At 32.7% G+C, this 26,098-nt stretch overlaps 2 protein-coding genes across 7 annotated transcripts in view; both read left to right on the plus strand.

The window, feature by feature from the left end:
- Positions 1-21,502, plus strand: part of LOC145664665 (uncharacterized) — a 50,873-nt gene extending 29,371 nt beyond the window's left edge. Inside the window, exon 2 of the mRNA XM_081731505.1 lies at positions 12,355-21,502. Coding sequence (XP_081587631.1) covers positions 12,368-13,192 — 825 coding nt within the window. The 5' untranslated portion in view covers positions 12,355-12,367 and the 3' untranslated portion in view covers positions 13,193-21,502. The remainder of the gene's footprint in view (positions 1-12,354) is intronic.
- Positions 1-26,098, plus strand: part of LOC145664666 (uncharacterized) — an 828,415-nt gene that overhangs the window by 719,204 nt on the left and 83,113 nt on the right. The window lies entirely within an intron of this gene.

A 26,098-nucleotide genomic window follows, 5' to 3' on the forward strand; every position in this document is an offset into this window, starting at 1 on the left:
CATCAATGAATATTCTAGCAATCAAGGGTGTCTGACTTTCTCTAGTGGCAAGGAGTTAAATTCTTCCATAAAACTTAGTTCAATCTGAATCTTTCAAAAGGTTATCCATTTTACTTTTTTTTTTAAATAAATGTTTCCCTATGTTAATCCATTAATTAAATATGTGACCAAAGAAAACCAAAAGTTCATCGGCACAGAAACAAAATCTTCCTATTGTATAATAGTCTACCCAAACATAACTAGATGTAAATAACATAACTCACGTCTTATAGGTCGAATTTTATATATTCTTCTACCCTCTTTTCGGCCTACCGAAAGATCTTTTTTTTTTTAAACGTTTCGAAATAGATGCGTATTCACAAGAACACAAAATGTTGTGTTACAAATGGCCCCAAAACCATGTGTTAAAACAGCTCTGACACTTCTATCTGTTTAACTCATTATATAAACATTAACGTTCGTCAAAAGTATAATAACTTTTATCTTTCTCCCACCAGTTTGCATTTTAAAACATTATGAAAGTGTATTTATGATTATCTGTCTGAATATCGGTTAAATAAGAGTAGTTTTCAGCATCATGTTGACTTCTCGTATTCATATTTTTCAGTTATATAGATCTGATGTTTCTTGATAATTCCTTCTTTTAATACAAATAACCGAACATAACATATCTTTAAATGTGTGATCTCTAAAATTGAATTGGCAATGCATTTGAGATTAGAAAATGCGAACAAATCAGGAAATTTCGGAAAATGTACGCTGAAAATGCAAAATGGTGATATGTGGCAACCGTCTAAACAGATTTGTCTTGTTAACATAGAGTGTTGCTTTCTCTCGCGTCAATTGAAAACAAAAATATCTTTTAATTTTGCCTCTAGTTATTGTCAAGTTGAGAATGCACAGGGCCGATTGTATATCTGATAGCTAGAGACCGGACATTATGCAATAAAAATATGCGAAATAAGCGCGCAAATAGGTACTTTAAATTCCAAGTATCAGCAGCAAAGTAGGCACTAAAATCTTATTCGAAATAATGGAGATGAAACATTCCACAGCTAAAATGAAGTCGTGCATTGTGTTCAAATGATCTATAAATATCTCTTATTATTGTTTGGAGAGAATATTAATTAAAGAAAGAAAAACAACATACTTTCCATATCTTTCTAATAAATAAATTAATTACAGAATTTTATCATTTCATTTAGTAACCCAAAGTTTTGCGGATCTCGTAGCTTATGTTTAGTGTACATGGCTTTGGTTACGGGAAACTCGGATTCGATTCCTGGTGGGATCTCATGTTGTCTAGATCTCTCGTTAAGCTATAGGTCTGCGTCTCTTATAGTCTTGTTCCTGAATGAGACGCTAAACTTTAAACCTAAACAATCAGTTTTATGACGTTTTACACAGAGCAGTGCATAACAAAACAGTTATTGATCGTTTTCTAATGGGAATATAAATTACTAAATATACTTTAATTTAATACAGTTTAGCAGACTATCACAAGGAATCATTAATTCTAATTCCACATAAGATTTTTTTTTCAAATTTTCGATTGGTAAATTATGTCTTTGATCATACTGCATATTTTCTTCTTTTAAAACCTACCATAGGACTCCCAGATGTTCAGGTTTGCATCTTCTGTTCGCTTGCCCCCAAAATTGTTTTTCAAACTCTCAGTGTTCTGTTTTTTTCTCTCAAATATCACCTCATCATAAGTATTTCGCCATTGCTGGCAGGTCACTTGCCGCAACTGAGAAGCTTCCATGCTCCATGGTCTTCTGCTATCTTATTCTTCTACACGAATGATTTTTCTGTTTTGATATCGTCCATCAATTGTAGTAGTCTTCTTCGCCCCTTCCTCTCTTTCCTGCCACCATAGTCTTTAGTACGTCCAGCTCGTTCTTAAGCAATGCCAAAACCAGTTTCTCTTCCTTCTTTCAGTAATATCTAAAATTGTTTTTTCTCCCCCACCATTTCTAACATCCTCTCATAATTTTTCGACGACTCAGCTTATTCTCTCCATTCTTTTCTACACCCACATTTCGAAAGCTTCTATTCGTTTATCATCATTTCTAAATATAAGTTAATATAATTCGCACAATATTTAACAGGTTTTGATATTATTAGTAATGAATACTCAACCAATAGAAATAATATATATTCTCTGTCAATCACTCTTACTGAGTGTTGACCAATTATTTAATTAACTCTAATATTTCATCGAACTCACTCGCATTTTTCGAGACAGCCTTTGGCATGGGACACCCGGGCGCGATTACTGACCGGAGCTGATCTGATTTTGGATCCCACGTTAAGCTGTAGGATAACATCTCACACACTCTCGCTGCTGAAAGGGACGCTAAACTCAAAATCAAGTCAAGTCAAATATTTTTCACTGCGGATCTTTTTTCAACGTGTGGGAGTGAAACTTGTACTTGTCCTAAGTATAAGTTTGTTTCTTTTTTTATCAATTTATTTATTTATTTATTTATTAGAACCGACAGAGATTGTTAATAAAGTAAGTAATAAGTGCGATTATTTTAAGTAAGTTCTTCAGTTTAAGAAAATGAAAAAGGACAGACAATATTTGCAAGTTAAGTAATAGTATAGGCGCTTTAGAGCGATATGGACAAAATAAATTGTGCTGAAATTGAAACAAAAATCCCCCGAATGAATCTCAGTGCGTTCATTTTATGATATCTTCTAACATTGAGAAATATGTATTTTGCCTAGCATCTTGTCTCTATAGGAAAAAAAAAAAAAAAAAGTCGGAAATTGTGGGCAGGAAATACTGATTGTAAAATTTCAGAAATATTAGTAGTATTACAGAAGTTGAAAGAAATTTTTATAGAAGTTACTTAAGAAGAAGAGAGAAAATTTTACAGGCTGGGAAGAAGGAATAAACGTAGGGTCAGGATAGGAAAAGTTTTGATGAGGAAAATTCTCTGGATTTTCCTTATTCCCTAAGAAATAAAGGAATCTGTGAAACTATAAAGTTTATGTACTGTTCGATAATGCTGATTTTTGATATTTATTCTATATAAGACAGAAGAAAAGAGAATACTAGACAAAATTTAATACAATAGAAAAGTTCTATTTTTTTTTAAAAAAAAAAAAGAAAAATATTATAAAGTCACCTGGCCAATGTTGCATTCGCCTTATTTTTATAAGGAACCCTACTCTTTGTTAGTTGAAAGCTTTCAGCACAAGCAGTTACCTTCTTTTTTCTGTTCAGAGTATATACGTATTATATACATGGCTTGAACAAAGACTTCTTATCATGTGCTACGGTAGCGAAAAGAGAGCATCCCTTTGTGTCATGAAAATATTGATTTATCACTCTGGTTCTGCTTTTGGGAACTTTCTGCAGAATTTTTTGCTCGAAAACTTCCTTTGGTGTTTGAGTATCTACCTCAAGAAAGGCAAAGAACTTGCATTGTATGTGCCTCTTCTTTCTTTCTGTTTTGCTTTTCCCCCGCCAAAGCTTGTATTCTGCTACTGTCTCTCTTTTCATCTGTACAGTGCAACCATACAAATTTTTAAAACTACAAAGATAAAAAAGTATGACATATAATGAAACGGAATAAATACACAATACTCTTTTCTACATGTAGTAGTATTGAGGGCGTTAGACTAGTATCATATGTATGTTAAAAACATGAAGAAAAAATATTAGAAATGTATGAGTTACAAGAGAAGAAATGGTTATAGTTTTGCTCCGTAATTCAGAAAAGAAAAAAAAATTTCGGGTCGAAGTTTGGTATTGATTTGAAAACTGGGGCCTAGCTTTTACGCTGAGAGTTTTTGAAACCAAAGATTACAGAAAAATATTCAGCAAAAAATAATATATACAAGCAAAGGGTTTTCCAAAACGAGGTTTTCAAAAAAAATGTTCTAAACAAGAAAATAATAGCATAGGCAAAAGGTTTTTTAAAACAAGTTTTCAAAAAAAATAACAAGAAAAGAATAAACACAAACTGAGGGTCTTCAAAACTAAACTTTCAGAACAATAATCTTTAAAAAAAAAGAATAACCACAGTCTGAGGGTTTTCAGAAACAAGGTGCTCAGAAAAATATTCTGAAAAAAAAAAAGAATAAGCACAGGCTGATGATTTTTGAAAACAAAGTTTTCAGAAAAAATATTCTCAAAAAAATAAGCACAAGCTGTTTTTTTAAACCAAAGTTTTCAGAAAAATACTCTGAAAAAATAAAGAACAAGCACAAGCTGAGTGTTTTCGAAACCATAGTTTTCAGAAAATATTCTGAAAAGAAAAGAAGAAGCACAGGCTGAGGGTTTTCGGAAAACAAAGTGTTCACAAAAATATTCTGAACAAAAGCAACAAACGCAAGCTGAGGATTTTTGAAACCAAAGTTTTGAGAAAAATATTCTGAACAAAAAGAATAAACACATGCTGAGAGTTTTCGAAAACAAATTTTCAGAAAAAATCAAAACAGAAAGTAGTGAACAATCGGGCAAATTTAGGCACCGTAACATCTTTGCAAAATTGATTGATTGATTTGTATTTACGTCATTACTCAGCAGCGAGACTATTTAAGTGTAGGATGAGACCTACATTTTTGGTGAAATCTAAACCAATGTACAATCGATACGATTCCATCAGGAATCGAACTCGGTACCTCGTGCACCAAAGACATGCTTGATATCCACTAGACCAGCGTTTCCCAACCTTTTTCAACTTGCGGCACACTACGGGTGAAACTTGGATTCTCGTGGCACACTTATAGATATTATTATTTGTAAATATAAAAAACAGTGGTATTGTTTTCTCTGATTACTGATCTTCGCACAGAGAAGAAAACTCGATCACTGGGTTTTCTCCGTGATAAATCACTATGCTTATTTTTCATTCTAATTTAAAAACAGAAAACAATTGCAATGAAATATTTTACTCAGGTTTTTAAAAATACGCTTTCTTTTTCGAAAACTGTATCCAACCTTTTACTAAGAAGGAAGATCATTAAATAACGAACGAACAAACAAATCTCTTTTATTTTTAAAACACAAATGTAGGTAATTTGTCGAAAGGATTGAATGATATTTTAAATTTTCAAGTTACGAAATAGTCTGCAACAATAAAGAAGCAATAATGGTTATAACAATAACAAATGCTTTTTTCAACATTAGAAATTTACAGAAAAGTAACACGGTATGAAACTTAAAATTGTAAATTTCTAGTAGAGGTTCATAGTAATGTGCAATACAAATATACATTTTCCCCTACGTTTTGCAATTTGATGGTATAGAATTAATAATTTTGTTTCGATTTCCTCGCGGCACACCAGCGGCCCACTCACGGCACACCAGTGTGCCGCGGCGCACCAGTTGGGAAACGTTGCATTAGACCATCAAGAATATCATGTGTGCAAAATAAAATGAATTTAAAACTTCCGCTAAAGCCATTAGAATATATGATTAACATTTATTTCAGGTAATAACACGATTATACACGAAACGATCATTGTGTTAGAAACGCTTACTTAATATCGTGTTTTTCAGCCTTCTTGGCAATCATAGCGGTCAAACAGCCAGGAAAAGGTTCTGAAAAATGTTGAACATCCAGTAGGTTCAATCCTAGCCATATCTGCTGTAGCAATTCCTCCAATTTTTGCACATTTTGGGGGGGGGATGGGACAATACGTTGTGCAGTACGTTCCAGCATATTCCATACGTATTCAAAGAGGTTACAGTCTGGTGAGTTTGGAACCCAGAATAGTGTTGTGAACTCGTTATCCTCCTATGTTATGTTCCTCTTATGTTATGTTAGGCTATATTCCTCCAGCCATTCTGTAGTGAATGTCTCCAGCCAATTCACAGCCCTATGACATGTTGCGTTATCCTGTTGGAATATGACACTGTTATCAGAGGGCTCGGCCTGACACAGGAAGGTCCCACAAGTTTTCGTTCAAATCTGATTGCCACATAAAATCTGATAGAGTATCATAAGAAATGAAAATGAGCAAAATTTAAAGTGCTATGGACAAGAAGGATAGGAGCTACGGGGCTTCAAAATTTGAATGTCCAAAAAATATATCATGGAATTACGTATGTTTAAAATAAATATCTTGAAAACTGTTAAAGCAATCAAAACAAATGTACAATGTAATGAGAACAAAATGCCCTATCGAAAATCATAAACAGTATTACCATAGGTAAAGCAGTGTTGTCAGCAGCATAAAATATTTTGTTTGAAATAGCATCATATACAAGTGTTCACAGATTTAAAATGTACTATTGTCACTAAACATAACAGTGAAGTGTAGTTGTACAGTGTTGCCCCTGTTGCAGCTATATCTCTTGTGAGATATAGGTGCAGATGACTAGCAAACATATTGTGATACCATTCCCCATTCAAAACTAAGTGCGCGATGACTAATGGACCTAAAAAAATTGCAGGAGATTGCTTCCCAGACAGTGAAACCAACATTGTCGGCGTGTTGAACTCCCATAAGCAACCCGGAGATATAGACTCATACTGTTTACGCAAGATTCGAACTCGCCCATAGGCATGGCCATGGGCGTCTCTGGCGGGGGGGACGGGGGGGACGCGTCCCCCCCAATATTTTGAAGTGACACAATCTAAAATTCCACTGAGATACTAGCAGTTAGATCATTTCCTTTGATGTCCCCCCCAAATTTTACATGCCAGAGACGCCAATGGGCATGGCTCAGTAAAATGTGGGACTTCTCACTCTAGACAACCTTTTTTTGTTGATCTATAGTCCAATGACGCCTTACCTTTGCCCATCCTAACCGTAATTGTAGATACCACTGTGTTGTCATAGGTACTTGTGATAGGCTAGGACCATGACACCCCGGCCGATGTCGCAAGGTCATTGTTCAGTCGTCACTCGCCTCTTGCATGCATCACACGTGACTGGCCCAAGTGTGATTATCTGGCGGATGTCTAATCGACATTCAATCACTGTTGGTATACTCTTGACACTGTAGTCTTTCAACATCCCACAAGTACGGGTGTTACTGGCACCAGCCTTTCGTGGCCCTACAATTTATCCTTGGTCAAAGTCATAATCGTAACTTTGTCAATTACGGACGTCTGCTGCACTTACTGTTGTGTTCGGTAGCGGTGCGCGTCTTCTGTGCTGCTGCTCATGACGTATTACCGGCCTTTCCAGGACCAGTCCGTGTCATGTCGGATATTCTTAAGCAATGATTTTTCGGTGTATAATATATGACTACTAGTAATTAGTTTCCAAAATAGTAATTAAATTGAGCTCTACTTGCTTGTCTAATGGCTAGCGCGCATGCCTTTGGTGACATGGTCCCAGTTCTATTCCTGGTGAGAGAGCTTCGAAAGTCGAATGCACTACAGTGGCGTGGATTCCACCATCGATACCTTATATAGCTTAACTTAACCTAAACTTTAAAAAGGGATGCTAACAAACGAACAATAATTTAATTGTTTCATTCATGAGCGTAGTATTCATCATTACAGTTTAAATCATTTGTTTTTTCTTTATATAAATTTAAGTTCCCTTTTAAGCACTGAAGCTATAGTGAGATGTATGCTTATAGCTTAAGTTTGATCCGAAATATATATATTAAATTCATTTTTTAACCTGTAAGTTTAGGGCCCGTTTTAAGCACTGAAGCTATAGTGAAGTGTATGCTTACAGCTCAAGTTTGATCCGAAACAGATATTAAATTCATTTTTAAACTTTTTATAAGTTTAAGATCCATTTTAAACACTGATGTTACAGTGAGATGTATGCCTATAGTTTAATTTTTATTCAAAACATAGTTTAAATTCATTTGTCTTCTATTTATAAGTTTGAGGCCCCTTTTAAGCACTGATGCTATACTAAAATGTATTCCTACAGCTTAAGTTTGATCCGAAACATTTACTCGCCTTAAACGAACTTAAGAGTTTATTTTTTATGACTTACTATACTTGGAAGAACTTCGAATCAGGTAGTGTTGTATTCATGGAACTTTTTATTACATAATGCTGTAAAACAAGGAAAAAACATATTAAAATCAACAAATAGTAGAATAACATGAATTATGTAGCAAACTTGTGATTAAAATCAAGTATTCACTGTGACTCACAGGTGTAAGCAAAGCGTTTAGGTCAGAAGATAAATTCTAAAGGAAGGAAGAGCGTTCCCAATAGTTTCGTTGCAGCTAAAAGGTAACGAATAATAGAAAAGTGATTCGTCCATCCACGTCCAATCTGGCGTGCTGCCACCGAGCTCAATTTCTCCTGTTTACCCTACAATTTATTTCTCCCTGTCTTCCTTTGCCCGTGGCATGGCATGGCGAGAGGACAAGTGTTAGAATTAGAACCAAAATAGATTAAACGAAACGTCTTCCTTCCTTCAGGTGAGACTTTCACGGCACTTATGCCGCCTTCTATATATCACGAAGATACATACGTTAACATATTAACACATTGTTCCTTTTATTTTCTGTCCTTAAAGTATAAATGCAATTTCCTAGGGAGATAAGTTTTAATTCAGTTGAAAATACATAATTTCGACGGACACTATTATATTCATTGTACTAAGTAGAAACAGCTGGATGAATGGTATCTATTTCTGCTTAACTAGGTGGTCCAGGTTCAAATCCAACATTCAGGAAATTAAACTGGAAATTAAGAGCTCGAATACAGGAATAGATTGAGAATTAGAATTAAGAGTCTGAAAAATGAAATGAAATCTTTTAAGTTTTACGTCCCACGTTTATGCCGGTTAGGCTAAAGGAGACGGTGATGATGAGAAATGAATGATATGAAGAAAGAGGGAGGAAACGAGAGAACCCCGAGAAAACCCACGAGCACGGTGTTTGTCCACCACAAAATCCACACGGTGCTAGCTGGGATCGAACCAGGAACCCCAAGCACCGGAGGTGAACGTTCTACCACTGAGCCACCGCGCCCCTAATTAAGAGCCTGACATACTAAAAAAAAAATACAAAATTTACCATTTTTCTTTTGCTTGTTTTTCATAAGTGAAAGGCGACAATGAAATGCAACTTATCAATCATAGATAATGTTTTTCTACAACAGAAAATATGAAGCTGGAGAATTTTCAGTGCTGCCATTCATAGAAATTATAGTGTCGCCAGAATAACATTTCCCCAAAAATTTAAGTTAAGGCAGAGACTAGAGAACGAATCCAACTGCATTTGATTACGTATCATGTTGTTTTGGTATCATGCGAACTACTTTTTAAATAACATTATTATTTAACTTTAGTAACTGAATGTTAAAACTATTTTGTTTATGACAAACTAAATGCAACTATTATTTAAAAAGTAGTTCACAGGTTTCCAAGACAACATGCTACGAAATCAAATGCAGTTGAGTTCTTTCCTCCAATCGCTGCCTTAACTTAAATTTTTGGAGAAATGTTATTCCGGCACTACTGTAACTTCTATGGTTGGCAGCACTGAAAATCCTCCAGGTTCATATTTTCTGTTATAGAATAACATTATCTATGATTGTAGTAAATTGCAAGTAAATTCCATTTCATTATCTCCTTTCACTTATGAAAAACAAAGCAAAAATGGTAAATTTTGTATTATTTTTAGTATGCCTGGCTCTTAAGAAGACTGTGTATACAAGAACTGTGTAATTCATCACGCAGAAAGTCAGCCAATAATTAGTAAAGGAGTCTAACTTCCTATAATCTCAAGGAGCTAGAATGTTCATTAGTTCAACTAGATATTAAAATTTATCTTTCAATTTTCTCATTGTTCCTGACGCGTCATTGTAAACATTTCTATCCGAGCAGAAGCAAATTAGATCAGAAGCTGCACTATGCATAAAATATGATCTGGCATGGTAGATTGAAAATATAAGTTCATTAGCAGCGTGAATGATGGACGATCGAGCGTTTCTGTCCTTTATCTTTCCTGTTCTCTATCCGTTCCCAGTTTTGTGTGGATAATCAGTCTCCATGCCTTTAAAAACCCCTTTGGTTATATCAGAGGTCAGCCACATCCACTTACCCTCAGCTCCTCAGGGCACTCACTTTTGTAAACTCCATTACTCCATTAGTTTCTTGTAAAGATCCACGTTTGTGGTTAATTTAGTTGTAATTACATAGGGGAAAATTTGATATATCCACAGCGAACATTCTAAAAGCTTAACACACAAGTAAAGAGAGAAAAACAAATGATGAAATATCTGCTACATGAACTGCAACAAGTAAGAACTCATATCCATCTAGTACATTATTTAAAGAAAGTAGATTAGAGGGACTTACTATATATATATATATATATATATATATATATATATATATATATATATATATATATATATATATATATATATATATATATGAACCAAAAGAACCATATTCACCAAGAAATTAAATGTCGAAATGCGTGTTATTATTCAGTTCAAAATCTCTTGTCGTCGCGAATTCTGTCAAGAAATTTGAAGCTTAAAATATAGAAAACGATAATCATACCTGTTGTGCTGTATGATTACGAAAAATGGTTGCTTACTCTGAGGGAAGAAAGTAAACTGAAAGGGTTTGAGAACAAGATCTTAAAATGAATATTCGGACTCAAGAGAAACGGGAATAGTGAATGGTGAAAACTTCATAACGAGGAACTATATAATTTATATCGTTCACCAAACATTGTTAGGGTCGTCAAGTCTAGGAGGCTTAGATGGGCAGGTCATGTAGCCAGATTGGAAGAAAATAGGAACGGTTTCAAAGTTTTCACTGGAAATCCAATCGGAAAGCGACCATTAGGAAGACCTAGACGCAGATGGGAGGACAATATTAAGATGGGTCTCGTAGAAACAGAAGTACAAAGTAGAAACTAGATCCAGTTGATTAAGGATAGAAGTCAATGGAGAGCTTCTGCATACTCAGCATTGAACCTCCGAGTTCCATAGGCCATAGAGTTAGTTAGTGTGTATATATATCATTGTTCAATTACAGAAAAGATAATATTAAATAATATTAAAGTAACAATTTAGAAAAAATAATAATTAATCTTTGTTCACTTTAATGTGGGTCATATTTCTTGTTAGATTCTAATTTAACGGCAAGTATATCACAGTTTCATATTTGCCAGTGATTTACCTAAGTTACTAATAAATGTTACAGCTTAATTGGCTTCTTCGAAAATATTACATATCTATACAAAATTCAATCTAACAATCAATGGTAATTATCATGTAACGACTCAAAAAGTCAGTATTCATCACACTGCATTCTACTCTCAAAAGTTCACTTCTGTTTTGGATGTTCTTGCTTCTAAACGATTCGATTTATTTGAACTAAATTTTTTGCATGAACTTTGGAGTATCGACGGCCAGTTTTTTTTAAGGTATCGAATATCACGTGTTACATAAGAATAATCACGGTCAAAACACTTCCCCCATAAGTCAATGAAGAGAAGCGACGCCTAAACTTATTCAACCAGTTACACATAGATGTTTGTTAGTGTTGTATAACTTTTAGGAGCGCGGAAGGTATTTCACACAGTATTGCTGAAAAATTCTTTAAACAATTTTCCCTTTTGTTTGATTTGATTTGATTTTGAGTTTAGCGTCCCTTGCAGCAGCGAGACTATATGAGAGTGGATTATAACTTAACCGAGAACCGAATCATGTGAGCTTCTGCCGGGAATCGAACCTGTGTTCAAACCAAAGGCACGTAAGCTAACCGCTTATCAACTCTGGCTTTGGTAAATCTACCTAATACTTAACTTGCGTGATATGGATGTTCAGTCCTCCCCTTATTTAGATGTGAAAAGTTATTATGGTAGTTATTTTTAAACAATCGTTAGTCTTTTTTCATACGTAATAGTGTCTCTAAATTAACTTTCTGCGGAAAGGAACTGCGACAGGAACCAAATCTTAGAGTAGCAACAGAGAGGCATTTTTAGCACTGACCGATTGCGATTTCCTTCATTTTTCCTACTTTAAGTAAAAGTACATATTCTCTTATTTAAAATTTCATCTATGTTTTTCTTCTAACTTCTATTAGTATTATTTTATTCTGCAAAGTCCTGTGATCCAAAATTCGAGATGCACCACTACTAGGTTCACATGCGTTGATGTAACTGCAGCTCAGAATCCGTAATGTTATATATAAACACTCAATATTAAACATGCATACATATATTAACACAATAGTGAAAGATTTATTTATCAATAGTTAGACAGTTATATTTCTTTTCCTTATTTTACATTTAATGAAAATTATAGTTGTTTCAGTTGTCTTAAGCAGTTTTTTGATTAATATTTTCTCTTTGTTATTAAATCAATTATAGAATCTTTTTGAAGTAATTAAGTGAAATTTTGTAATAAATTATTAGTCCTATAAATGTTCTTGTTTTTCTTGCAGGTAACCCGATACAATGCAGGCTATAGGTCTTCACTCAGCACTTGCCGTTCGTAGACAACGCAAACGGCGTCAAGAACAGAAAAAGGCCAGAGACAGACGTCTAAGCAGTAACTCCACAGACGGTGGCTTTGGCTCAGGGCTGTCGGTGGCCAGTCCACGAAACAGCATCATCAGTCTTGATGGCAAGACCTACTACCATCATCGCAAAGAAATGCAAAAAGGATGGAGTTCTACCAGGGTTATGAGTCATGTATCTATGCTGCATATTGGTGTGGTATTCATTATCCTGGGGCTATTCTTCTTTGCGTCAGGAGTTATTCCCGGTTATGTCACTAACGAATGGGATGAGCTTATGGGCACCGGTATTTTCTTTGTGGTGGTAGGAATATTTCTTGTAATCATAAACAGAATTACAACACAAAGAGAAGATGATGACCTAACTGAATATGTTCAGTCACAGCTCTCCAGAAGCAAATCAGGCCATCGATTAGTGAGAGATGCTGAAACAGGTCACCTGTCAGTTCCTGTAAGGGGTGAAAGAAGTCCTAGAAGCCCTCGTAGTCCTCGAAGTCCAAACAAGGATCAGTTAGCTCCAGTACACACACCCACTAACAAGAGTGCCGTAATGAATGGAGATGCTCCTTTAGAGAAGATAATGGAAGAGAATGAAGCAGAAAAGGGTGAAGAAGAATCAAGAATGATGGAGAATTTCAACAAAGAATCATTTTCAGACCGTGGTATAGAATCGAATGAATCAACCATAAGTTTGAGTCCTGGAAGCCCGTCAGAAACCCAAGAATTACTTGCCACACGCCCTACAAGACCTAATAGACTGTGAACAAGCTTTAAAATGCTTTCGTATTCAATAGACAATAAGCAAGCTTGTACTCATAGGTTGAGTAAAGATAAAATACGAACTGATTTAAAGAAAAGGAAAGGTGTAATTTTTCTACAGGTGATGAATTTCTGAATACATAAAGTGATTGTGCACGTGTAAATTTGTGCACAACAAGAATTTTAAAACGTAACAAGGACAAATCAGGGGCACACAGCTCCGAAAATAGTAAATATTTTCTCATATATAAATGTCACTTACATACAGTAGATAGCATACAATGGACAAAGTACATAAGTACTGAACAATGAAAAATTAAAACATCCGTAACTTAGTTAAAATATATTTAATACAAATCTCTAAATGAAAATTTTGAACCAACGAAACTGTTTCTCACTCATAATTTCTTAGTATAATGCTACACATTTAGAAAAAATACTCTAGTTTCAATCTTTGAAACTCTGTATATCCTAGAATGCAGACAATTATGATACATATAAAAATATACTTCGTTTACTCTCATTAATACTATAAATAATAATACTAATAATTGCATCTTCCAGCTTATGGATGTAAACATTCCAAAAGCATTTTCGTGACAAAATATTCTGTGCCATATCATGAGTAGCTACTGACCAGAAGAAGTAATGTTTGTTAAATGCTTGTATCTAAGTTTTAAATTTGCTTTTAATATTACGTAGGTATTCATTTATAACAAAATCTCTAGTTTGTTCTGTGTTTGTCTTCTTTTAGTAACTTTACTTCTATTTTCTAAATTATTAAGAAACTAATACGCACACATATTCACCAAACATCGTCATTTTTAGTAGTAAAACGAACGCACTTAATTTACTCAAAAATATACTTGTTATATACTCTAACGAATATTGTATTTTAAGTTAATATCACACAACTAGTTACTGTGTTAAATGCAAGAATGGGACGTACAAAACTTCTGGTTGCTAATATTATATTTCTATTTCTACTGAAATTTGTGTTCATATTAATGTGTTTCTACCAATACATGTTTAGTCAATATTAATATGTTATTCCAGGATAACAAATTAGTAGTTTAAATACTTGACATGATCTCAAATTAGGAATAAATAGATAGGATATACTCAATTTATGGAAGATTAGATTTTAATATATTTGAAGGACTGAATCCAGAAGTGATTACTTGTGATAAATTGTGGGTGATATATAAAAAATCTTTATCTTCTATTTTAGTATTTCTATTACTTCTAACAAAAGAATTAACCCATTACTTAATTAATTCATTGTTTTGTTATAAACTAAATCACTAAGTCTTAATAAATTCCATCAGTAATTCTCGTGTCCGTGTTCATTAAAGAAATAATTTAATATTTTTATTGATTATAAATTACAACTAAAATTGTTATTAAATCAAGGTCTGTAGAAGTTTATCCGAGATAGTAAACTTTATTTTTTTCTATTACTAAATTGTAAAACAATTAAATCAAATGTAATATACGACTTGCATAAAATATTAAAATATGTTATTACAAATGTTATATTTGACTGGCATAAAATTTTAATTATATTATTACAAATATAAAAGTATAAAAAGATGGCCATTGTTAAAAGGCATGTACTTATACCTGATACTTCTAAAAATGTAATATCTGGGAGTAAAAGTAACATGAAATTTATCAACTTATTAGTAATCAAAATTACAATTTTCACCTTGTGGCAATTTTACGAAACTAGGAAATTAGACATTGTAAGCAAAATTTTAAAAATTCAGTGAATTAGAAATTTATAATGACTAATTTACTCCAAACAGTTTGCTGGACTCAGAGACCCTTACAAACAAAAATGCGTACATTTTTGTATTTGTATACTTTTTAGGAAAATAAATTGCTAAATTGAAAGATTGTTTTTAAGTAAAGAATAAACCAAGTTGTTTCCAATCAAATTTAATTTCATATAAACTTATATATTTGTCGTTTCTGAGACATATGATGTAATGTACAAATCCAGGATTATGATAATGGAAACTTCTAAATAGAGCTACTTCAAGCATATAGTATTTAATTATACAACCGAAGTTCTACAGTTTACTGCCAATTTCAACTTGATTGATGTCTACAACCTCAACGCACTTCCTCAATGTTCTGTAATTAATAAAGAAATATGTAGCTTTAATTTTTAACATTACTCAATTATTATTATCATTAATGATATAATTATCATTGGTAAGAGAATGCATCAAAACATTCACTGAAAAGTAGTCTTAAAAACTTTTCTTTTACCAAAGAAATATGCAAGCATATTGTAAGAGTGTCATTGCAGGCGGAAGTCTTCTATGATCAAATAAATCTTTCAGAAAGACCTATTGGTCCATGTTAACGTATTTTCTCTTTTGTACCATTACTTTCAAAATTATAATATATTACATTTGCATTGTTTCCATAAGTTTGAAAAAGAAAACAGCTCAGCTATTTTTGCAAATAATATTCTGTGTATAACAAAAATACGAGGGTTGGGGCAAAAGTCATGGCAACTATTTTTTTTCTTGAAGATACCAGTCCGGTTGGAAAATCTGACATATACATACGAAAGGACAGGGTGTTAACTACATGTATGGACAATGAATACCACTGAAATATCGTAACACACTAATTTATTACGATAGTATACAGGGCTATATGGCCTTCGCGGTGCAAAAGAATGACAACACAGTACGCATACAGTTGACATGACAAACCTGAGCCTAGAGACCCTCAAGGTAATCCCCTGCTACTTGCACCACGCGCTGCCAACGATGTGGGAGGCGTTGAATACCATTCGCCTCAGCATTTGCCACACCATGTGTGAATCGGGTCACCTGTTCGCGCACAGCATTAGCAATGTCCTGGCGTGTTGCAAACCGCCTACCACATAGTGGTTCCTTAATCTTTCGAATGAGATCAAAGTCACGGGACGATATGTCAGGAGAGTACGGTGGGTAGATGACGACACGTGCCACGTCGGTCCGCACACTGACAGGTCGTCCCGAACGTTGCTCATCACTGATTGACACACGTCCTTGCTGAAACTTTCGTACCCACTGTGCTAGTGTCCAGTATGGTAAGGCATTATTACCAAGCACTTCCATTAATTCACTGTGACATTCCATCGCATTTCACCCTCGGAGAACGGCTATTTTGATGTAAGCGCGATGCTCAACACGGGTTACTCCCATCTCGCACGACACTCACCAACTGACTGATTTCACAGGCCTTTTTGTGCTACTACCAGCTATCACAGAGCCATCTGTTATTCTGCATACACACTATGCATGCAGAACTTCCACACGACACACACAAGTTTGTGATCCGCTTACATATCTGCAAGAAAAAAAATAGTTGCCATGACTTTTGCCCCAACCCTCGTATTAATTCAACATAAAGTAAATATAATTAGTTTATTACATAAAGATACAAATTCTAAACACATATATATATTTCGGTAAATTTTAAGTATTTTTTTTTTGTATTCTTAAAATTGTTTCTTTATATCGCAGTATCTTACAAAATTTTCTGTTAAATTAAATACCTTAACAAACAAAAATTATCACCATCATGTTGTTAAGAGTATAACAATCTATATCAAAAATAAATAATTTTACATTGAAATTAAATTTAAATCATCAATATGAAATTTCAAAATACTTCCTAGATTTTAAAAAATGTTAAATTTTAAATAAAAATAATAACAATAATAAAAATTTTGGAAACTAAGAACAGAATACAATTTTAAAATATTACCCGTGTAGGTTTTGACAATAAAAAATTGATGCTAAATTACTATTTTTCTTACGGGGCTTTGGATCAAATAAAATTTGTATTTTCTATAACTCAATACTTTTCTCTTTTGAAGAAAAAGAAATTCATTTGTCAGCAAAATAGTTCCTATTCCTTGAAAAAATTGATAATTACAACTTGTTTTACCATTCATTAAAAAATTATTCAGCACATTTGGCTCAAACGCTACATCAGCAGAACTTTAAGCATTTATCTTGTATTGTTTCTTTTCTTCGCTTACATTCTGGATAAATTCAAATATTGTATATTTTTTAGAATGAAGGACATGTAGGAAAGAATATTGTCGTTTATAAAAAATAAATAAGTAATTTATATTCAATGAACAATCTGTATTCATTATTTTGATTAGGATTTCTTCAAGTAGCTTTCATATGTTTTTTGGGAGTGTTAGAAATCAGAAACTTTTTTATCTTTTGTGTTATGATCTCAAAGTTACATTTATACTATTGTTGTGTCATAACATTCTTACTATATAAGTTATGATCTATAATTATGTATTATTATTATGATAATAGTTAAAACTAAATACTTCTTTTAAATTTAATTCATGTAACGAATATTGTGAGTCGTTTTAAAAGTGATATAATCTTTCCTTTTTCCAGTTTCTATTTGTTCAACGTTATATGAAATAAAATAAATGATGTTGATTTTACACAATAATTTTCTGTGTGCGTGTGTGTGTGTGTACATATACATATATCTATATAAATATTTGTAGGTTATTTAGTGTGTAAGACGGTCTATACCTTTCTAAATGTATTATTAATACAAGCTTTGGAAAGCTATATCTAAACAAACGAGGCATTCATCGCCTTGATAAATGTCAGTGTATTTCTACTCTTTATTATTATTTGCATAAAAGATAAAGTACAACAACATGTACTGCAATATGTACATAAGTTGCTTCTGAGCTGTAAATGAAATATAATATATAAAAGTTATGTATATATTTGAGTAGAATAAAGTTATACATTCTGTGCATTGTAATGCATTGAATTATATACATTTAAATATTATTATATTAAAAGGTAATATTTGTTTTGTATCGTAAGACGAGGTGGAAAATGAAAGGTAATGAGAGCATTGGGGTTATTTTTCATACTTATAATAATGAATATTACGAAGTAGAATAAAAAGTTAATAACAAATTCAAATAGGCTCTCATATGAACAAGACTGATATTATAACTTAGTTTTGCATATATTATACTGAGGACCATTTATTTGTAAAGTAGAAAAATTTATTTGGTATTGTTGAGTTAGAATATGAATATTTTAAACCATATTACACATCTGGAAATAAAAGCAAAGTAATACTGGAAATGTTAAGCTTGAGTATACGTACATAAAAAGAGTTCGTAATTATTGTAAATGATGTAATAGTGTTTTAAGAATTGTGTAGGTTGAAGAAAGACAGAAACTTTAAAATGTTTGACAAATTATAACACAATACTCCTTCCCTTCATTAATTTATTATAGTTCTATACATATAATATATTTCCATCACTAAATTTTTGAATTATACATGTAAATACCCTGTATATTTATATCCTTGAACTCATCACCTTTGATCTTATATGATACCTAAGCTTTAATTATGTTGTCTTAAAATTCTTGTAAAAAAAGAGATGATGGTGCTTCTTCTACTTTGGGAATATCCTTTTTACCTTCAATAAAAATGTAATCCTGCCAAGATACTTCAACAGCAACTGTTTTGTCCTCCAAGCATTACATAAATATTGCTTGCTAATCACTTTTTGTATGTGCATAATTACTTATTCAATATGTTTCTCTAAGCCAATTAAATGCTATTTTATGAAAGAGACTTCAAGAAATGTAACTGAATTTGCATGCTGACATTTAATGCATTTTACAAACTTATTTTTTAACATTCTCTTTAATGTGATTAGGTATTATTTCAAATTCAATTATTTTGATACCATTTTATAATTTTTATCATATTCCTATTATGTTTTCAATTTATTATAGATATATAGGTATTCAAATATAAAACTACTTAATAGATTCGGGGAAACATGATTTCAGCCCTAGTATCAATATTATCTAAAATTGTTAATTGAACTTTATAACATATTATTAAAGTTAGGAAAATCCATAAATGCTACGTATAATTTTTAACTTAAAATAAAATTGCAAACTAAATTTAATTTTTTCGACTCATAGGTCTATTTCAGGACAGTACTCAAGAGAACAAAAATCGCACATATTAAAACAATAGTTTCATTATTAAACTTAAGCTCCTAACTTTGACTACATTTCCTCTAACAATGCTACTGTACAAAATACAAACAATGTAAAATGCATTTGATTCAAGTGTAATAATTTGGTTATATTTCAGGCAGGCACTGTAAAGAGATTCTGCTCAGATAGCTTTAACATAATTGCAAATACACATTTATTATACATAAAGATTCATTGTATATTAAGAAAAATGTTTGTAAATAATGTCTTATAATCAACTTCAGTTTTAACCTCCTTGAAAACAATTCTATTTATGTTACTGGAATTTTAGGAGTCTTTGGAACAAGTCTTTAAGCCTTACCCAATGAAAAATATATAGAAATGATTAAGATGCCTTTTTAAATGTTGTTAATTTTTTGTTATTTCCACCTTAAGTTTCGAAGGCTTCTTCATGGTACCTTTATGAAAGTTAATACCAGTTTTAAGTTTTTAATATTAACGGATGAAATTGTTGATAAGAGTGAGTTTGTACATAGATATGCAGTAAATTCTTTAATACAAGTTATCATACTATTATTAAAAAAACAATATTGTACTATCTATACAAGTATAATCGGTGCTAATGATATAATGTGAAAGCTTTACAATAGTTTTCATGCTTTTGATGAAGTTCATTTTAATCAATAGGGTTAGTTTATATTGTGTTTCTGTAAGTATAATTTAATTTGTTATAAGCCATATATACACCTAGGTAACTACTATCAGGGTCAACCTTACGTCATAATATGCAATGTCCTTTACTATTTATGAAGTACATAATTCTCACTCATATCAACATTTTTAAGTATCGCCGTCTAGTGCTACAAATACTAAATTCCTCTTCTAAGTGTCCTTCAGGAAAATACTGACACATCTATATATGCCTATATATAAATATTTGTTATAATAACATTTAAATGATTTTATTACGTTCCACTAGTTTTTAAGCTTAATATATTAAAGAAATGTCTGAACAAGAGAAATGTTTTATAATATACGAGTATAAATATATATCCCAAACTAATAAATGTTGTACAAATTTATGTTAGCTTTAGCTTTTTCCACGAAAACAGTAATTAGATTCTTTAGATATTTTGGTTTGTAAGAAAAAAGTGAAAACTATTGAATGGTTAGCAGAAGTCAGAATAATCCTTAAACATGTTCTGTAGAAAGTTGTTTTGTGTTTAAAATCAAAGACAGTGTTGTTAATGTACGTATATTGGATGTATGTACCATCTGAACAAGATCAGTAAGCTCAAGTAATGTAATATACGAATTTCTGTGGGGTTTGTTTTCGGAAATCTGTGTAGTGCATCATTCTTTTCATTCATTTTTAATAAGTGAATATTGACTCCAGAGTGATTTAGTCTCATCAAGAAAGCTCAATGATTGATTTTCCTCTGATATATATATATATATATATATATATATATATATATATATATATATATATATATATATATATATATATATATATATATATATATACAACTGTGATAAAAGTAGAATGGATGAATGTATGTAAAAGTACTTGTTTATTTCTTTATCTGTTTAGTGCAGTAAAATTTCTCCATTAGAACGATTAACTAATGTAGTATGTATAAGATTTGAAAACTACATATTGCATATTATGTTTTAACTTTAGAGTTAGCTTTATTATCACATGCCACGTTCAAAGTTCGATCATCTTCGCGCTGTGCCCTAGCAAGAATCTGTCATATATTTTACAAAAACATAGTACATAGCTAATCAAAATGAGTTTTTAACGTAATTTTGAGAACCTAAATCACTCAACGCCTTTTCTTTCAACTGATAACATATTGTTTGAGATTTTTTAGGTGAAAACGCCGATTTTGAAATTTCAAATAGTCTTTCTTTTCTACATTAATTAGGTCCGAAGTCGATAAACAAAGTAATTGTTTCTCCTTTTTTGTTTTGTTTTTTCTTGAAGAAAGGAGATAGTTGTCATTCCCTTTAGAAAAGTGGACACACAAAATAATAAAACACTTTCAAAGAAATTTGTTCTAAGAAAAATTGAAGGATTTTATTTCAAAGCCTATCATATTCCGTGTCAAGGTTGTTTATGTTTATCTTACATTTCCTGAGCTTATGATCTGTTCTTACCAGTTGCATACCAAATGGAATCAAAAGATGGACTGAACATTATGGTTGTTTTTTGTCTTTCTAAGGCTCTTTTTCTTACTTTTGTATTATTTCTTCTATGAATAAATTATGTGAAACAATTGTTTTTTTATTCAGCGAATCGTTTCCCGTGACGATACTCTTACTTTTTCTCTGCGGGTACGTGTGTTGTTATAAGAAATGAAAATGAACTGGCAGAAGTTACTCAGCAGATTTTATGTTTTCAACCTTTTAACTAGAATTAGCAGCCATATTGAATAAACTGGTAACTTCACTTTTTCATATGTATATACTTCCATATGTATTTGAATCTCTCTAAAATACAAATTGTAAAGTACTATTAGGAAATGCTGTGGGGGAAGAAGAGGTCTTGAAGAGGATACACAAAAACCAATGTTTACCATTATTTGACTCTGTATTCAAACTTCTCCTTTCAACCCAAAATAAAATTTTCTAGAAAAATCTTCAATATACAATAGAAACCACAAGTAATAATACATTTTCAAATTATTAAAGGATAGAAATATGTAAACTACTGTATGTCCTATTTGCAAAAAGTAAGCAGAATTCCTTTCTAAAATCTAATATATACTTAACGTATAACCACATTTCCTGTGAGACGTTCCGTGGCTATATGGTTACTGTACGTGTTTTCCGCGCGGGAGACCCGGGTTTAATTCCTGTTGCTTCATCCCACGTTAAGCCAAGTTTTATATAGGCTCTGTGCTGAAATTGACATTAAATTCGAATCCAATAACAACTTCTTTTTCTTAGATTTTACTGAGATTCTGATCACCTTACTTTATCAAGGATTTTATTCCTCCTTACTAATGGAATTATCTTCTGCTACAATGCAATTGTGATATATCGTTCAAAGTTGTATTGTAAAAAGAGAAAATCAAATTCAAATGTTTCTCGTCATGCAATTTCTATTATCTGTACATGACGAAATTTATATAGGCGAAAGTGAGGTAGAACTGGTAGCTAAGGTTTAATGGCCTGTGTATAATAAAGTTGTGCTAGTTAAGTGCAGAAGAATTATACATCTGACAAGTACTGAATATTTACCATTACTAGTGAATATTTACAACCTTACAAGTTGTAGAGCTCTTTAATTTATATCTTTTTAAAACAGATAAAAACAGGTATACATATAAATTTATGTTCGTCAATACGTAGGAGGTACGAAAGGGTACGGGATCAAATCGCATTCCATATTCGCCTACCACTTGTATCTCCAGGAATGACGTTCGCGACAGCACTATAGTCCCCCATACTTATGTTTCTCAGTCAGCAGACGCCGCAACAATGAGCGCCATGTAAATATGCCGCGCTCTCCTAGACAAAATTGAATTGTTTGTAGGAACATTGAGTGCTTTGCAACAGCCTCCAGTGCTGGTGCCAGTGAGCATTATGCACAGTGCAGTATAGTGCCGTCATGGGGATGCGGCATGTCGCTTAGTACCTTCGTGGGGACATCGAGTCCATATTTGCTACACTGTGGCCGTGTGGCCGCATTACGAACACGGTCACCAATTCCACAGAAGGATAAACCACACATACGATACGCCACTATTCGTCCATGATCCATGGCCGAAACCTGCTGGAAGGACTGTCGCATTCGATGGTAAGGTATTTTTTCAGCGCATCCACACACTCGCGTCACACCAGTCTTCATCCAACTGTCACTTACCTCCGCTTGCTGACACTATTGGCATACCCGACGCCTTTGCTGTCATGCTAATCAAGTGTTTATTGTTTCATGTTCTACATATTCTGCCAATTTAGATGGACTTCCTACGATGAATCCTTTTTGATGTTGCATTTTAATAGCGACCAATTGCTTTTTTTCTTCTTCAATTTTCTTAAAGACTTTTGCATCGTCTCTTGGATACCTAGTACAATTTCGATATAATGAAGATGGATAGTGCAATTTCGACATATTTTACTTTGTGTTAACTTCCTGAAACAATAGAATTCATAATTTTCACAAACCAAGAATCTTCATTAAGCTCACACCATTTTATTTAATTTTAATGAATAACTTAAAGACGTTGAATAACATAAAAAAATTAGAAAGTGAACTAGGTAGTATCTACAAAACGATATTATATAAACTAATAATTGTTTTCAAGCTCTTTCATATAGTGTATGTATAAATTTGGATATTCAACAATTGTGGCATCATAAACTGTGCACCCAAATTTCTGGTCTATAAGAAAAAAAAGTTTCCAAACAGTTATTAGGATGACGGTAGTGGAACTTTTAAGATTGTAATATTAATACGTACACATAGTACAGTGCGTCAAATAATTTTCCGTACACCAGAGATTAGTAATTTCAAAATGTTATATCTTAAAATAAATAAATAATAAAACGCAATTGCATTAGCTGAATTTGTTCATGCCTATTTGTAATGTGAACACATTATAGTGATGGTATTGAATATACCGATAGTATAACTGACGATTTAAGTTAAATTGCTGAAAATTGAGGTCAAAAAAGTTTCCGTACACGGCACAAATATACAAAAAAAAGGAAGCAAAACACACACCAAACAGTGGTTACAGATCGGTTATAGTAGCGTGATCTACTAGTGATAAGGTACTACTGCAGTTAAATTTGGACAAGGAAGACCTGCAGAGGCAGTAAAACGACTCGTCAAAATGGAAGTGCCATTTCCAATACGTGAACTAATAGTGAAATTAAGACAAGAAGGTAAATCTCTTACAAACATAGCAGAGACAGTAAAGAAATCACATTCTATAGTACAATACATTCTAAATAGGTATATTGCAACAAATAGTTGCAAAGATCGACCGCGCAGTGGCCGTACAACAAAGCTAAAGGATAATGATAAAAGTGTTATTTTAAGAACTATCCAAAATGAACAAAAAATAAGTACTCCAAAAATAGCTAGTATGCTTGAAACCGACTATGAGAGCAAATTCGACATTCATGGATCCGACGTAAGAGTTATTGGGTGGAGGAAATCAAATACGCACGTGGGATCGAAGCATCTACGTCTTACTGTGAAGCATTGAGGTGTGGTGTGCTCTTCTGGGGGTGCATGAGTGCAGTTGGAGTGGGAAATTTGGAATTTATCGAAGGTACAATGGACCAACATCTTTACCTAAAAATTCTGGAACAGAATCTCCACAATAGTGCAAAGAAACTTAATATGGGAGCCTCTTTTATATTCCAGCAAAATAACGACCCTAAACATACTGCACGAAAAGTGAAAGAGTGTTTTTTGTATAATGTGCCGAAAAGACTTCATACTCCTCTACAGTCTCCTGACTGTAATCCTATTGAGCATCTGTAGGATGAATTAGGAATATGCATTAGGAAACTCAATATTAGAAACAAGGACTAGTTGAAAAATGCATTACGTCAAGAATGGAGGAACATCTCCCCCATAACTACATCAAAATTGGTCACTACAACGCAGAAACGAAAGCGAGAAATACTTAAGGACAAAGGAGGCCAAAGTGGTCACTAACTGCGGTCGAAACGCAAAGTGGTGCTCTTATTTATGTGCATTTCTTTATGTGTACGGAAACTTTTTTGATTTGTAATATGGTCAGTATTTTGTGTGTATTTGATTTTCTTCTGAATTATAGATTCCAAATGTTTTATTTTCTTATGTATATGCTTATTACGCAGTACCTTATTTAAAAAATCATAGAAATTGACATTTTCTTTCTGTACTTTGTAAGATTTATTACAATACATAATCGGAAAACATCTGTACGAAAACTTTTTGACCCACTGTATATCCGTGCATTACTCCATATGATAACTTGACGTCAAATTAGCTTTGTAGTGGACAAACACCGTGTACGTAGATTTTCTCGGGTTCTTCTGTTTCCTCTTCACTCCACCATTTCATCATTCCACCATTTCATTCATTTCATACCATCACTGTCTTCTTTAACCTAGCCGGCATAAGTGTGGGACGTAAAACTTAAAGATTTAATTTCATTTCATAACTCTTAAACGAAAGTTAATTTTTTATTCTGTTTTATTCTTTTTCTTCCTTTTCCTTCCAATAGACAGCCAGAGAGACGAAAGTGAATTTTTTATTCTGTTATTTTTCTTTTTCTTTCTCTTTTCCCAATACAGAGAAGAAAGTGAATTTTTGTTTCTTTTTTTCTTTTCTCCCAATAGACAGGTACAGAAACGTATACGAATTCTTGATTCTGTTCTTTTTTTACTTCTTTTTTCTCAATAGACAACTAGAGAGACGAAAGTGAATTCTTGATTATATTTTTTTTTCTGTTTCTTTCTCTTTTCCCCAATAGACAGCTAGGGAAACGTAAGTGAATTCTTGATTATGTTTTCTTCTATTTCTTTCTTTCTTTCTCAATAGACTGCTAGAGACGAAAGTGAATTCTTGATTCTGTTTTTTTTTTTCTTTATTTTTCCCCAATAGACAGCTAGGGGGATGAAAGTGAATTCTTGATTCTGTTTTTGTTTTTCTTTTCTCCACTAGACAACTAGGGAAACGTAAGTGAATTCTCGATTCTGTTTTCTTCTATTTTTTTTCTTTTTCCTCAATAGACAGCTAGAGACGAAAGTGAATTCTCAATTCTGTTTTTTTCTTTTCTTCCTTTTTTTCTCAATAGAGAGCTAGAGAGACGAAAGTGAATTTTTTATTGTTTTCTGTTCTTTTCTTTCTTTTCCCAATAGACAGC

This window comes from Thermobia domestica, chromosome 11 (genome assembly GCF_964235325.1).
Source record: "Thermobia domestica chromosome 11, izTheDome1.hap1.1, whole genome shotgun sequence".
NCBI lineage: Eukaryota > Metazoa > Arthropoda > Insecta > Zygentoma > Lepismatidae > Thermobia > Thermobia domestica.